This window comes from Amphibalanus amphitrite, unplaced genomic scaffold (assembly GCF_019059575.1).
Source record: "Amphibalanus amphitrite isolate SeventyFive unplaced genomic scaffold, NRLGWU_Aamphi_draft 000319F_arrow, whole genome shotgun sequence".
NCBI classification, from domain to species: Eukaryota; Metazoa; Arthropoda; class Thecostraca; order Balanomorpha; family Balanidae; genus Amphibalanus; species Amphibalanus amphitrite.
Genome location: NW_024881814.1, coordinates 458,470 through 473,245, shown reverse-complemented (window position 1 = coordinate 473,245; position 14,776 = coordinate 458,470). Strand labels below are relative to the sequence as shown.

General features: G+C 47.6%; 1 protein-coding gene across 3 annotated transcripts in view; it reads right to left on the bottom strand.

The window, feature by feature from the left end:
* Positions 1-14,776, bottom strand: part of LOC122388360 (membrane-bound transcription factor site-1 protease-like) — a 33,210-nt gene that overhangs the window by 4,879 nt on the left and 13,555 nt on the right. For all 3 annotated transcript variants that reach the window (XM_043379391.1, XM_043379392.1, XM_043379393.1), the window contains exons 13-20: positions 14,517-14,643; positions 14,016-14,147; positions 13,516-13,625; positions 12,901-12,988; positions 11,495-11,617; positions 10,957-11,092; positions 8,092-8,230; positions 3,677-3,800 (exon numbers count right to left, since the gene is read on the bottom strand). In XM_043379391.1, coding sequence (XP_043235326.1) covers positions 3,677-3,800; positions 8,092-8,230; positions 10,957-11,092; positions 11,495-11,617; positions 12,901-12,988; positions 13,516-13,625; positions 14,016-14,147; positions 14,517-14,643 — 979 coding nt within the window. The remainder of the gene's footprint in view (positions 1-3,676; positions 3,801-8,091; positions 8,231-10,956; positions 11,093-11,494; positions 11,618-12,900; positions 12,989-13,515; positions 13,626-14,015; positions 14,148-14,516; positions 14,644-14,776) is intronic.

The following is a 14,776-nucleotide window of genomic DNA, read 5'->3' as shown; positions in this document are numbered from 1 at the left end:
CCATTCCGACCCGTTTTAGTGGTAAAAACAGGGAGTTGATTTTCCCCCCCATTGACTTATAATGGGGAGGTCGAGAAATTGACCTGACCTTAGGTCACCGATATCAAAATTCCGAGATATACAAATTGTAGCTACTAATGACCTTATAACATCCTGTGACTTTCAAAGGCCTCCGACATCTACTGTAGCTCTGGCACGGTGACAAAGTTGCAAAAAAGTGACTTGAGGTTGGATCATTCAAAGTGACCTGGTGACCTGACCTTAAAAGATAGGAGGTTCAACCTTTCACACCATGTGTAAAATTGATAAGAGAATAGTCGAACCAAATTTCGCGCCCGCCGCGGTTTTCCCGCTATTCGCGAAAAACCTCAGGGGGGCGGATATCCGCCCCCCCCCGTCGGTGCGCGGGTTAAAATGTAGAGCTGCTTGTTGACTTCAAGATAAAACCATCGACTTCTCAGGAATGCAGAAGCATCTCTTCGATCTAGAATTTGCTTTGAGAACGGCGGTCATATTCAGCAAAGTTCGATAATGGGTAAATTTGCATCACTATGATTAGGGTAAGGGCGGGTAAGAGTACGCGGGCGATAAGAGTACGCATCAGCTGTTTCGGTTGCTTAGCAACGCGGGTTTGTCGAGTTCATGAAGTGACATGAAGCCGCCAGTGCGTGCTTGTCACCAACGGAACGTGGGCGTTGAGCGGCGACGCTGTTGAGTTTAAGGCGATGAATATTAATTTCGAGCGTTATGATATTATTATGGTATGGTACAATAATGTTGATACTTGGCAGTTCAGATAAGGTACATTTCCGCGATTGTTGTGGGAAACTTGTGAGGTTATCTGGGGAAATACTGTGCAGTGCAATATTCTGTTTGCGAAGTTTTGCACAACGTTTCGGGGTTGTTTTGTGCGCGAATTGCATGTACGGTAAGAGGACGCACTGTTCAGGAGGGTAAGAGTACGCAGAATTATACATTAACCCTCGCGGGCCCGGGGGGGGGGCGTTTTTCGCCCCCCCCCCCCTGGCGAATATTTGCGATAACTCCCGAACGCTTAGGGATAGGAAGGCGAAACTTTCAGTACCTTTTCTCCCATCAATTTGACATCTTCTGAAGTAAAAAATTTGGACCTAGCCCCATTGATGACGTCACAAGGTCCATTTTTCTAGACCCCTGCACGGCAAACTTCGGCGTCACAGACGCAAACTTCAAATAGCTGCTAAAAATAGAGTTTTAGAGATAAAGACAAATTACGAGCACGGCTGTGTAGCGTTTGACCTAGAGAAAAATAGAAAAATAGTTTTGGTGACCTGAGGTCAGAGGTCAGGTCAACGACCCCGAAATGTGGTTTTAGTTTTTCGCAAATAACTTCGACAAAAATGGTCCTAGAGCTACGGCAGTGGTACCATCGCATTCGCCTTGTCAAGCCGCGTCGAATGATATATATTTTGTTCGGAAAAGGTCAAGTTTCATGTTGACCTCATGTGACCTCGAATGACCTCTGGTTGACCTTGACACATGAAAGGTCGTTTATGATGGATTTGTACCCGCTGATCACGAATCTGGCATCTATTTTCCTCTAAGCCTTCATTTAGAGCTTCCGGATGGCAAAATTGTCTTATTTATTATTACTAACTTGAATCAGTGAAATAGCCTCTAGCAGGGATACTCTTCTGTGACCTTGACCTTTGAGCAGCCTTGTATCGTAAGATGAACCACAAATAGGGAACTGATAAGCCTCAAAACATTTCAAAACATCTTGGAAGTTAGCACGCAAGATGTGCGAAAAAGTGCCAAGTTTGAGGTCAATTTTGAGCGTGACCTTGACCTTGACCTTTGATTTGGAGCACATTTTCAGAATCCTCAGATTCTCTTCTTTCGTTTGACACCCAATTTTGCCGGTTTGATGCAGCCTGCCGTCCTCTAGGAGGCTTACTTTGAGATCACTACACATGTGCCGGTTTTGGCCTTTGACCCTGACCTCTGACCTTGAAAATTGACCTGAGATCAAAAATTTTAGGTGCATTAGAATCGTCTCGTAAGGACCTTTCGTTTGGTATCGCTTTTGTTTCCGTAGCTCCCTTATTTACGGAGTTAGACAGGGGGGGCGAAAAACGCCCCCCCCCGGGCTGCGGTGGTTGGGATTACCCCCCGGGCCCGGCCGGGTTAAATCGAATATACAGAAATATACAATTATCAATCTATCGCTCAATGACGTTTGTTTTGTAGGTATATCATCAATGGAGCACTGTGATGCAGATGCGTACCCGAAATTCTTCCAAATACGAGTTATTCTCCCTTTTGATTGTGCATGTTTTTAAAGAAATACACGACATGATTATTTACTGATTTATAGACTTGAAAGATTTATTTTATGTTTTTCTTTTTGGATACTAGAATTAACTTAAATGCCCTCTGAGTTTGAAGTTAAGCATTTGGACAGTACAAGCTACATAGGTGTGTGTTCATATGCTTACGTACTCCACCCGCCTGGCGTGCGTACTCTTACACACCCCATATGGTAAGAGTACGCAACTGCAGCGGTTCAGAAAATGTCAGTTTTAGACCACTTCCATTTACGCTGAAGGATCGTTGCCCCATGGGATGATGGCTAATTCAATGAACTTTAATATTCCCTATTTGCGATTTCTTTCTTTCAAATATTAAACAAATGAGAGCAAGAAATCCACTAAGTGCGTACTCTTATACGACTTCACCCTACAACAATGTGCTGAAAAATGTCGACATCTGCTCACTGCGTGTTCCGTGTTAAAATCATATCTAATTTGTACCAGCAAACGACATTCAACAGCAATCCCGATAAGAACACAATTTAGGTAAAAAGCTCTGCATTGAGTAAAGGGGATTTTCGCATCAGCGTAAAAAAGAAAATTGAAACATCTGCACTATGGCCGCACGACAAATATGAAGATCTTTCCCCATTTACTCCGGTCGCGCAAGAACGTCGTTCAAGAATTCAATTTCCCATTTTGAAAGCCGGCGACGATAGCACAGAGAACGGTCGGCCTGAGGGGCATTGGAATGACTTTTTGATAGCGCTATTCACCGTGGCGAATATTCAATTCATGTCGAAAGCGCTCGCACAGGGGAACCTTCTCAATAAGGCATTATCCAGCTCAGCTTCGTGGTTCCGTTCAGAGGTAAACAGGGCACGAGAAACCCAAAACATGACCAAACATCACCAGCAAACAAATAACTGAATTCAAAGCCACAGCACTGCACTCGACAAACAGACAAATAAATAATACTGTTTTAAATTAAAGCGGAAGCCAATCCTACACATTCAACTTCAACCAAATACCAAATTATGCAAAAAGCAACAGGCCTAACACACATAATCAGCCAATAACAAACCTCTTACAGCAAGATATAACCTTCTACACCCACCCGTCCATTGTTCCAGAACCCTCTGAGATTTTCAGCCCAGCCCCGTCTCTCCAGACTAGATCGTCTCCATTCAAAGGCCCCGACACCGTATCCGTGCCTCCTTATTCGTTTCTGGTCCTTACGCCTCCTGTTTTTCTGGTCTATTTCTGTGTCTCTGTGCTCCTCCTATCACATTTCCCTGATTTTCTTTCCAGAAATAAAAAAGCAATTTCCCATCTCCACGTGTGTTTCTTTCCCTCCCTTTTCCCTGCGTCTCCCGGCATCTGACCTGGTACAGGTTGACGGGCCCGGATTGGTTGACCGGCTGCGGGACGGCCCACAGCCTCTCCAGACAGGCGGGCAGTGGACGATGCGTCCTGCCGTCCAGGTCGTTCACCAGCACCTTCGAATGCCTGACGGAGAGAGAACAGCACGGAAATCAGACACACGGGGGAGGGCGAGAGGGGAAGCGGGTGGCGTGCCCGTATGTGATAAATGTGGAAATAAATAACATGTGAAAAATAAAGATGGAAGAAATGTAAGCAAGAATTTGGAAAAGAATCGAACACTTGGGAGCACAATGAATGAGCTTGTTCGGAAAGTCAAAGAATCAGAATGAAGAAAACTGCGGCATTGAAGAGGTTCAAAGCACCAAAGGGTCTAAAAACAGCTGTCGAATAGGGTCTAGCTATTCCGAAGAAGCTCGCTTCCGTAGCTATTTGATTATATTATTTCACGCATATTTTTTTCACATCAGTGTATAAGCCTAATTCAAAGCTTTCATTCAAAAATTTTACTTCGTACAAACCTGTTCGTAATAAATTCCACTACCTACAAACTACGCAGCGATTCTATTCAGGGCAACAGAACACCAACCACAAAGGCCGACTCCGTCTCCAACTTCATTGACATTTGCACAAATTACATTTCCGTTAGCCAGTGACTCTAATCCGGCTGTTCGTGTATACTTAGCTCTGCTTATAGGCCAGAGGTCAGAGCAGCATACAGCGTTACTCGTACTACCATGAGATTATGGGCATGTAATGTGCATAGTTCATGCATGCCTTCTCAAAATAAACAAAATGCCGCCACTCGTCCGTAAAATGGCTGCATTCACTAGCTATCTCCATGGGTTCCCTTTAGCGGATACTTGGGCTATTAGTTTACATAATGACGAGAGGTTGAAAAACTAGTCCAAGACTAACGATGGATGTGGGAGACGAGGAAAACGAATTGCTTATCAGGATGAATGACGGGGAAGGGCTGGAAACTAATCACTCGCTTTATTCATGAAAGGGACGATAAAAGGATTGCAAGACTGCAAAAATAAGATTGCAGAATGACGATAGCGAAAATTGATCGAAGTGGCAGGCATCCATCTTGCAATGCTCATCCACCTGGTGCAACGTTGTTACCTCCAATAACGGAACAGTGACTGGGGAAATTTCCCCATGCGACAATGAAAAGTCCTAGCCAAGAGAATATATAGCCCATAACATTGAATTATGATCACGAGAGACCATCTTCTCAATACAGTCACCATCCTGTGGCTTAGCGCTGCCATTTACGTTTCACCTAGCCAGCAGAGGGATGAATAAATAAATAGTGATGCAGCATTTACACTCGCTGTCTCGGAACGCTCGTCTCTGGTGAATAAGTAAAGGTAATGATCGGGAGACGCCACAGTGGACCAAGGCTCAGACGAAACAACACAACAAAAAAGATTCTATGTGTCCCGTTTTCGACTCCTTAATAATTATGAACCAACGTGCCTTACCCAGTACCCATGCAGCGCTCAACCGGCTGATGCAAGCCTTGACAAATATTGTGAAATGTCATGCGAAATAGCGAGAACCCATCCGCATTGCAACATTCGGCCATCCGCTGCGAGCAGCGGTGTCTAATTTCGCTAATTACTGTGACGTAATGCACCCAGGTTGGTAGTTAGCGCTAATGAACGGTGTAACTCTCACAAAGGGCTGGTACTCTTAAACCGCATCACTACGCACCTCGGGCGGCTTAGCATGGCTCTGGCTTGTTTTTCTATTCACCAAAGTTTGAACTAGGTTTGATAGCGTGATACGTGCTTTACTGAAAAGAAAATGATAAAAAGAAACCGTAGCCTCATAATAAGGTACAATATATTGCCGAATATAATTATAACAAAGTGAGACGACAGTTTCGGGCGTAGCCCATTATCAAGTCTGACATATTTTTTGAAATTTCAAAATGTCTTTTTTTTTAATATTTTTGGTGCCCGACTCGGGCTTTTGTCGTTAGTAGCACACATTCATACTGGGTTAGTACACTATATACACGGCAGTGGTACGAATCGTTTTCGGCACCCGCTACGCGGGACAGCCTTGACCGCACGCTTCCTGTCACATGCCCCAGGTGGCACGGCACTGGTGCGCACGCTGGGGCTATCCCGATTTCTCGGGCCCGGCAGGTCAGAGGGCTGCTCCGGGACATGAAGCGAGGCCGTGCCCTTGGGACATGTCACCGGACCGAAGGATCTGTTTAAAGGCGGATCAGGCCCGTGTACCTGCGGCCAGGGGCGCTGGTTGGCACAGCGTTAATCCCCACGACCGAGCGAACACTCCCCAGTTACTGCCATCTCCTGGGTAGGAGCCGGCCGAGGAAAACGCTGCCAGAGGTCAGCTTTGATCCAAGGACCTCCCACACCAAACGCGAACGCAGTTGCCAACTGCGCCACAAGGGTGGTGAAATTTCAAAATGTCTAGCACACTCGCAAACACAAACATTCATTGAAGCGCATCTTCCTTTTTCTGGGATATCAAGCCTGATATATCTCTCAAACACAGCTACCATACATCAATGCATATTCGTAAATACACGAAACATACAATGCTGCACACATGCAAGATCAGATCGATTCGGGATATTCGTGCAGTTGTGTTACAATACACAGGTGGTACTGAAATGATGAATGTGTCGGTGAATGAATAGGCAACTTAGTGAATGAGTGAATGAAACTTTATACAGTGTCTGACAGCCTATATATGGCCTACTGAGTGCCATAAGGTGGTGGGGCTATGAGTTTCCACGATGAGTTTTGCGTGTTCAGCTTGGGATGAAGGTCTCTGATGTATTTTGACTCTGTGATTTTAAGGGATGCTACGTCTTTACATTTCCGAAGGATTTCTAGATGCATTGATGTTGCTGTTATATCGGTGTCAGGATGATGGGTGCGCACATGGTCACCAAATGGTGTGTCCTCTGTCTTGTTTTTTGCGTCACGAAGATGTTCGTTGTATCTGAGTCTGATTGGTCTTTTTGTTTCGCCTATATAGTCTACATTTTGGCAGAGTGTGCAGCAAATTTTATATACCACGTTTTTAGTGGTGCATTTCCCTTGAAGTCCTGCTGTACATGCGTGGCACTTTTTGTTGCCCGAAGGGCAGATAGGTGGGTTAAGCGCAGAATGAGAGCGCAGAATGAGTGAGTATGTTTGATACTGTTGGTCCTTTTTGCCAAGCTATTTTGATGGGGAGGCCTGATGAGCGAACTTTTCCATTAATTTTGCGGGTTAGGTCGTCGTCAATAAATGGGAGGGAGATGAAGGTGATGTTTTGGTCCTTTTTGTCCTTTCTGTCATTGTGGTTGTCGGGGTGTTTTACCTTCCAGATAGCTCGTTTGATGATCCTGAGTGGATAGCCATTGCCAAGAAAAAGGTCTACGATTTTTTGTTTCCCTCGTTGTATGGCTGCGTCATTCGTTCCCAGTCTTGTCGCACGCGTAAGCTCTGAGTGGAGGACGGCTAACTTTACTTGCATAGGCTGTGCTGAAGTAAAGTGGATAATGATTGGAGAGGCCATAGGTTTGATGTAGAGCTCTGTTTCGTACTGACCTGTGGGTTTCACTGTGATAAGAGTGTCCAAGAATGGCACACTGGAGAGGGAAGCGGTGTTTTTTTTTCTAGCGAGAACTTCAGGGATGGGTGAACAGAGTTCATAAACTCATGATATTTGTCGAGTGACTCTTCCCCGTGTGTCCATACGCCTAGGATGTCGTCGATATATCTCAGGTAGACTTCTGGTTGTTCACGAGGGGCCGATAAGATCAGAGATTCAATGGCGTGCATAAAGCTGATAGCTAAGGGTGGTGCTACCCTACTGCCCATGGCTATTCCTTTCGTCTGTTGGTAATATTTGTCGCCGAATCTGAAAAAAGCGCTTGCCAACATTATCAAACATAAGCCTAACCTTTACTGAAAAGGTCAGTTAAGCTCGGGGAGGAAGCTTATTTTTACACAACCTGTAGACACCCAATGATGAATACGACAACGCATTTACTTATGCTCTGCATGGTCTCAACCATGTAGCACTCTAGCCACGAACCGGTCACACCTTTCCGTGCGGTGTAGAGTGCAGGTGCATTATGTGCATCTCTCCACTGTACACCTCTTCCCACCCCTTACCTGTGCAGATTGCTGCCCTCTCCCCACCCCTCACCTGTGCAGATTGCTGCCCTCTCCCCACCCCTCACCTGTGCAGGTTGCTGCCCTCTCCCCACCCCTCACCTGTGCATATTGCTGCCCTCTCCTCACCCCTTACCTGTGCAGATTGCTGCCCTCTCCCCACCCCTCACCTGTGCAGGTTGCTGCCCTCTCCCCACCCCTCACCTGTGCATATTGCTGCCCTCTCCTCACCCCTTACCTGTGCAGGTTGTCCCACCCCTCACCTGTGCAGATTGCTGCCGTCGGCTCGCTCAGGCAGCTCCAGGACCGGCTGTACAGGCACCGTGGTAGCCGGCTGAAGCGTGGACGGCAGCTGACCAGACGACGTGAAGTGCAGCAGCGCCGAGAGTAGCGTGAAACATTCTGGAACCGAGGAGGGAGGGGGGGGGGGGGTAAATCATCTGAGAGAACGCTGGGGAACGAGGGGTAAATACTCTGGGAAGGGACAAGAGCAATATGGTACAGTCCACAGCAGAAGTAATGTGCGGTTTCAGTCATGGGTATGTTCTGCCTCTGAAGCTTAGCAGCGATTAGCCAGACTACAATGAAACTTTGAATGTTGCTTAAATGTATCGTCACCCTTGCAGCTACAACTTTACCTATTGACGTCTTCTTTTCGATCACTCCATATTAAAAAATCGCCAGTCAAAGCCATCCGTTGAGATTGGTAAAATCGCACATTACTTTAGCGGTGGGCTGTACATTGGGGAACGGAAAGAGGAGGTGGGGTGAAAGTCTGGAAAAGACCAACAGCATCGTTAAACACTCTTGAACAGCAAGGAGATGTGGGGATGCTCTGGAAAATACCCACAGCAGCGTGAAACACTGGACACAAAGGGACATGTGAGGCTAAAAACTCTGAGGGATGCAGGGCGGGGTAAATACATACACTAAGAAATACTGCAGGACTGAGGGTCAACAATATTGGAGGTTATCACGGCTTATCACGGTTTACCACTTGGTTCAAATGTATTCCGTGGGAGTGTGTCTAGATAGATTGGTGTTTGCATTCCATAAATCGTGTGTTTCACTTCCATTTATATTGTTGGCACACTGCGACAAAGAACGGTATAAGAGTCAACCAGATTGATGGCCATTGCTGCAAACTCTTTTCGCGTGTTGTTCTTTGGGATCCCCGCAGTTATTAATGTAGTTCGATTGTTTTAATTGAGGATTCACAAAGTCCCCTAAAACAAAACCATTCACTCAGCAGTCTCTCTAATGTTTGGCGGCTCAAAACTTTACACAAGTCGCGTTTACGGATCAGTAAGCATATGATAGCTTGAACGACCTCCGGTGACTGCTTCGACCTACGTGTCTGAGCAATCTGACACGGAACGACGAACCGGCAAACATCGAACGACGCGAACGCACACACGATCGATCGACGGCGGTTCAAATGTGTCAAGGTGCATAATCGGAATGGACACTTAGGGTGAACATGAGGATATTACACCTAACACGAAATATGGCCAGAAAGTGTGTAAGACAAAGTATCGATGCAGGGTACTGGCACATTGCGTGCGGCGAGGTTGCGTGACTAAAGCTAATGGTACAGTATGCCACTAATTGAATAAAGGATATCTAATTGACATTACAGTCCATCGCCAATGGCGTCTCACCATCGCTTACGATGATAATCATGAAGCTATTACGTCGAGTTCCGACAGACACCTATAACCGCACGGAAGCACGCTAACGCATACAATAACGCACACAATCAGCGAACGGACAGCACATCCACCATCCGACCATCTGTCCACCGTCTGTCCACAATCTTCCACCGCGCCGGCAGAAAAACATTGTCCACCGACCGGCCGCGGCCCAGAGCGGCGGCCACAAATCTCACTCAGACACAATCGGCCCGTCCAGCGCCGGACCAACTTGGTCTCAGAGTGCTCAGAGCCCAGTTAGCGCGTCAACATCAAACGAGCCGGGAAAACGCGGTGGAAAGACGCCCCCAGGCACACAAAAATACACAACAGAGATGAACAAAACAAACATAACTCTACATAACATCAACACATAAAGGACACAAATACACATGAAACATACATACAACTAAGTAAAACATACGTTCACAAAGGCACACAAACACACACAAAGACAACATGTTATGGGGTGCTGGCAGTCAATACTCGCGCCGATTAAAAGTGCGGCCGGCCGTCAGCACGGCTCGAACGGACCCCGGGCGGGCAGTTAGCGGGCGCCACGGGGGCTGTTGCTGTCCAAATCGACTCGCCTGTATTATGGGCGCCGAGAGCTCGCCCGAATACAGAGAGGGGAGACGAGGAGGTACACGAACTGAGAAATTTAGTGGAGGCTTAGTGGCAGAAAAAATAATGTGAAGTGGAACTGAGAACATCGATAGCAAATTTAATGTTTCTATTGTTAATTGAGCTAAATGTTTCAGCGAAAAAAAAAAACAAAGAAAAGAAGCAGTAACAGAGCCTTTCATCGGAAAAAAGAAAACTAGAAACGTCCGACGTCGTCAAAACAGGGCTCGACAATAAGACGGGCAAATGCACTTAATACTGACTTGCAGCCCCTCCCCGGCAAATATTTGGCGTTTTAAAGTTTTGTTTTAAAAACATTGTCTTCAGACTAAGATAGAAGCAGATACGTTTTCATTACGACCTTCATCACAACCTTCTCTTAGCTCGGTAGATGGCTCGAGTCAATGAAATACACAATGCGAATCGCTGTTGGCACAACTGGCACAGAACAGAAAACCTTTGAAGAACTCCTCTTTGAAGAAGAAAAACTCCCTTTGAAGTAAAAAGTCCGATCTCGCCATTCTATTGAGGTTAAAGTTGGTCTGAAGACTTCCTTGTTTGTGTTTGAAAGCAAGCGGGTAAGGAGTTGCGACACAGTCTTTTCAGGTAACTGTAAGAATCAGTTTTAAGACTCTCGGATGGTTAAGATTTATGTTTCAGGTTCCGGTCCAATGTAGCCTGACGAGTTCCCTGCCAATGGGACTCCCCGGGTGATTCGGACCCACCATTTTGGTTATGGTTAGTATCTGTCCGAGGACTCGTTTCGGACTCGCCCCTCTGATTGACTCACCACTCCGGTTGTTCCGAACTCACCCTTTTGGTTGTGGTTCGAGTCGATGCAGCTAGAATCGCCGTAGAGCACGATGCGCCCGCCCCCGGCCGCGCCGCGGGTCTGATACAGACCCAGGATGGCCGCGTCCGGCACAGTCTGCTTCGTGCCCTCCAGGATCTGTCAGACAAAATGCACATATGTGTCACAACAGGGTCCGCCAAGGCTAGGAGAGGAATGACAGGTAGAGTGTCATGGATGAGCAAAACGTCAGGCAATGCAGCGAGCATTTTCACCAGCCGCCGAGCATAATGTGAAATCACATTGATGATATTGAGTGCGTGCTATGAACATAGAATGCAATCAACACCGCTGTGTTCAACTGTAGTTGTACCAATGCAGATGCACAAAGAATCCAGTGAACACCTTGCCTCGCGCCCATGCAAACCGTTCCCTACACCAGCCTGCCTGCTTATGAACCATGTAGAACACAGGCACTTGGCTCGTTTCATCTGTGACCAGACTCATCTAGACAGCAGCCTTTACTGCATCCCGCCTCCTGTCGCCAGCCGCGCCGCTCACCTCTGACACCTGATCGTTGAGTGTGTGCCGGATGACGGTGCCCTCGGCCGGGAACCGTGCCAGCGTCGTGCCCGACGCGTAGTACTGGTCGTGGTCGTTGAACTTGTACTCACCCTCCACCACCTGTCAGGGAAAAGGTAGGAGTGGTAAGACACGATAGAGCAGTAAGAGAGATACGTGAGAGGGATGGGAGTCTCAGTACCCATGAATGTGTGAGACATTGCATTAAATATAAATCGATAAGAGCTGGCGCTGTTAAATTTGAGTGGCAGGTCCGATAGAACAATCAATAAATGACTGGATTTATACACGGGAAATTTATTTTTAAAAATAGCCCTTTGACACCGAACAACTAACAACTCTTCATCAATTAATTAACAACACAGCCAAAAGTCATCCCATTCAGCGTTCAGCTCATGTGCATTCTGCTGTTGCTGCGCAGCATACGCATATTCTGCAAAGCACAGCAGTTGTTTCAAGGTCGCGGGAGAATCAAGATTGACATCAAACCTACATCAAACCCTATGATGAACATCGACTGAGGGCGGCAGCATCCTCACAGACACGCGCATATGGGAGGGATGTAGGGTGGGGGAGGGGTGAGACTGAGACTCCAGAGACAGCGTTGACGCGTGACCTCGCTAATGATATGGACGACGCGCCGCCGGTGATTGGGCTCCTAATACACACCGATTCCGCGTCCCGGGAGACAGAGGGACGGAGCGGCGGGGCAGAGGCCCGGGGGCGGATACGGGCCGACCGAGCGAATCTGCGACCGGTGTCAGGAATATTGATGCCGCCGGCCCGGCCTGGTTCCGACAGAACAAATTTCGCCGGGAACTTATGCCACCCGGCTGAATGGGGCCGCCCGGGAGGAAGTTTGGGCGGTAAATTGAGTCTCGAACGGTTTGCTATTTCATGAACAAGTTATAAAGTCGTTCACGACAATGACAGTTAATGGCTCCAGTACGGTACTTTGGGGATAGTGAGCGAAGTGAGGTAATACAAGTTCAGTGGAATCTTACAACGGTAGACGCATTAACCAGCGACAAACGCTCGCTCGTGTGTGAAGATTCCTTGCTTTTGGCAACATTAGCATGTTCATTGTTCGCCTTTAAGGTAACTGCCTCCACTAGCCAGGATACTAAAAATCCACTCAAGCGCTCAAGGAGTCTCAGTATGGCTCATCACACATCACCTTGACAGGCCTCAGGTCACCATAGAGATCACAGTTTTGGGCCCAACACAACCAACTTAGGCAGGTCAACAGAGGTCAGCCGACGCGCGCCTTTCTTCTCAGTCAGGTCATCAAAGCTCAACAGGGCACATGCCAGCCAGTCAAATAGACCACAATTAGAGGAAAACGAACACATCCCTCCCCTGTCAGGTCGCCGTGGCAGTCTCACCTGGTCACTGAAGGCCATGCCCCAGGCAGCGAGCAGGTCGTTTAGCGCCGGCAGGTTGGCGCCGCCCGTGTCCGGAATCCACCACTCCCTGAGGACACCAGGGGATGTATCAGTGACAGTGAGAGTGTTTACAGGTCGGTCTGTGCCGGCAGGTTGGCAACGCCCGTATCCGGAATCCACCACTCTCTGAGGACAAGAACGAACCGTGGCAGTGGCAGGCAGTGACAGTGACCTTGACATTGACAGACGAATTACAGTGACAATGACAGTGACCGTGGCAGTATCAGACGGCGACGGACAGAACACACTGGCAGACATTGCTGTCAGACAGGGACAGTCAAGTGGCTGTTTTGGAGTCGAGAGACAGAAATGCATAACGAATTAACGCGAAACGACGACTGCGAAGACGCGACGAATGACGAACGGTTAATGGGACATCATCATTCTAAATTGCTACGTTGCAGAAAATTGCAACAAACCATCCATACCTAATCGTAACACTACTCCACTAAACGTTGTTGTTACCAAAGACAAAGAAACATTAATGATCTACGATAAACACCACCGACATAACGTTTTTACTCGGTATTGAGCTGCGTCAGCGAGGCGACTTACTTTGTGTTCTCGTCAAAGAACTTGACTTTCTTCATGACTGGAACGTTGTACCACTCGGCGAAAATGAGTACTGAGAGTCCCTCGTCCACATCGCGGCGCAGCTTCGCAGCCTGTCAGACAGACGCGAGTGAGGGCTTCGTCAAAACAAGGGCATTAATTGATAGGGCATTAATAGGATATAGGATATTAATGCCCTTATAGGATAGGATAAGGGCATTAATACCAGCTGGTATCGCTTCATAGTGGGTATGTAGTGGTCAGCAGGAAAATTACAACTGGTCAGCAACTAACGAAAATTACATCAGGTCCTATGAGCAGGTTCGCAATGTCCTTGATCAAACCTTAGGGCATGTCTTTGAGCAATTTTCCTATCTGGTGAGACATGATTCTAATAGCATGGACAATCACGATACCCGGCTTCGCATGAGCTCCAGCCCAGCATCTAAAAACGATACAAATCCTGGAAATTCGTAGCGCACAGCGCAGCAATACCTACGTACCTCTTCCGGAAAGTACTCCTCCTCGGGGTCGGCAATGAGCAGCGTGCCGTAGTTTTTGGCGTCAAAACACGTGAAGGGCTCCCCGAGGACCTCCACGTAGTAGTTGTGCGCGCGCAGCGACTGGTACATGTCCTGCGGGATGACACGAGGTCAGAAAGTCAAGATTTACTTTAAAAGTGATGGAAGAAATGGTATGGAAGGCACGAGCAAAATACCGCTAGGAGCAGTCATCAAACTGTTGACAAATCCCAATAAAGATAACTGCTATAGAGGCGGCAACACAGATCATGTCGTAATCCCTATCAAACGAACCGATCCGTAACCCGGCCCATCGTTCAAAACATCTGTTTAACCCCACATACGACTAATATATCTCATACACACTCGTCCAAATCGAAGACGCACTGGTTAGGATCAAAGTCACTTGGCATTCGACAATCCATGCTGAGTTTAGCTCACCAAACCATTAGAGTCCCACGCAGAGCCAAAGCTCCAGCTCACCCTGAAGTTGGTATGGATGTGGTCTCCGAGCCAGTCCAGCGGGTCGTGCACCGTGTTCAGAATATCTCGTGGGAAGTAGCCCGGTGGGTAGCGCAGGTTGTGGTACTGGTCCCAGAGCACGCGCACGCTGTGAACGGTAGGGGTGGGGTGTAATACCGGGGAGGGGGTACATGGGATGGGACGTGAGGGGTGGTCCATATGGGGTAATGGGGAACACGACATCAAACGCACCTCAGCGCCTCCGGCAGTCTGGCAGACGG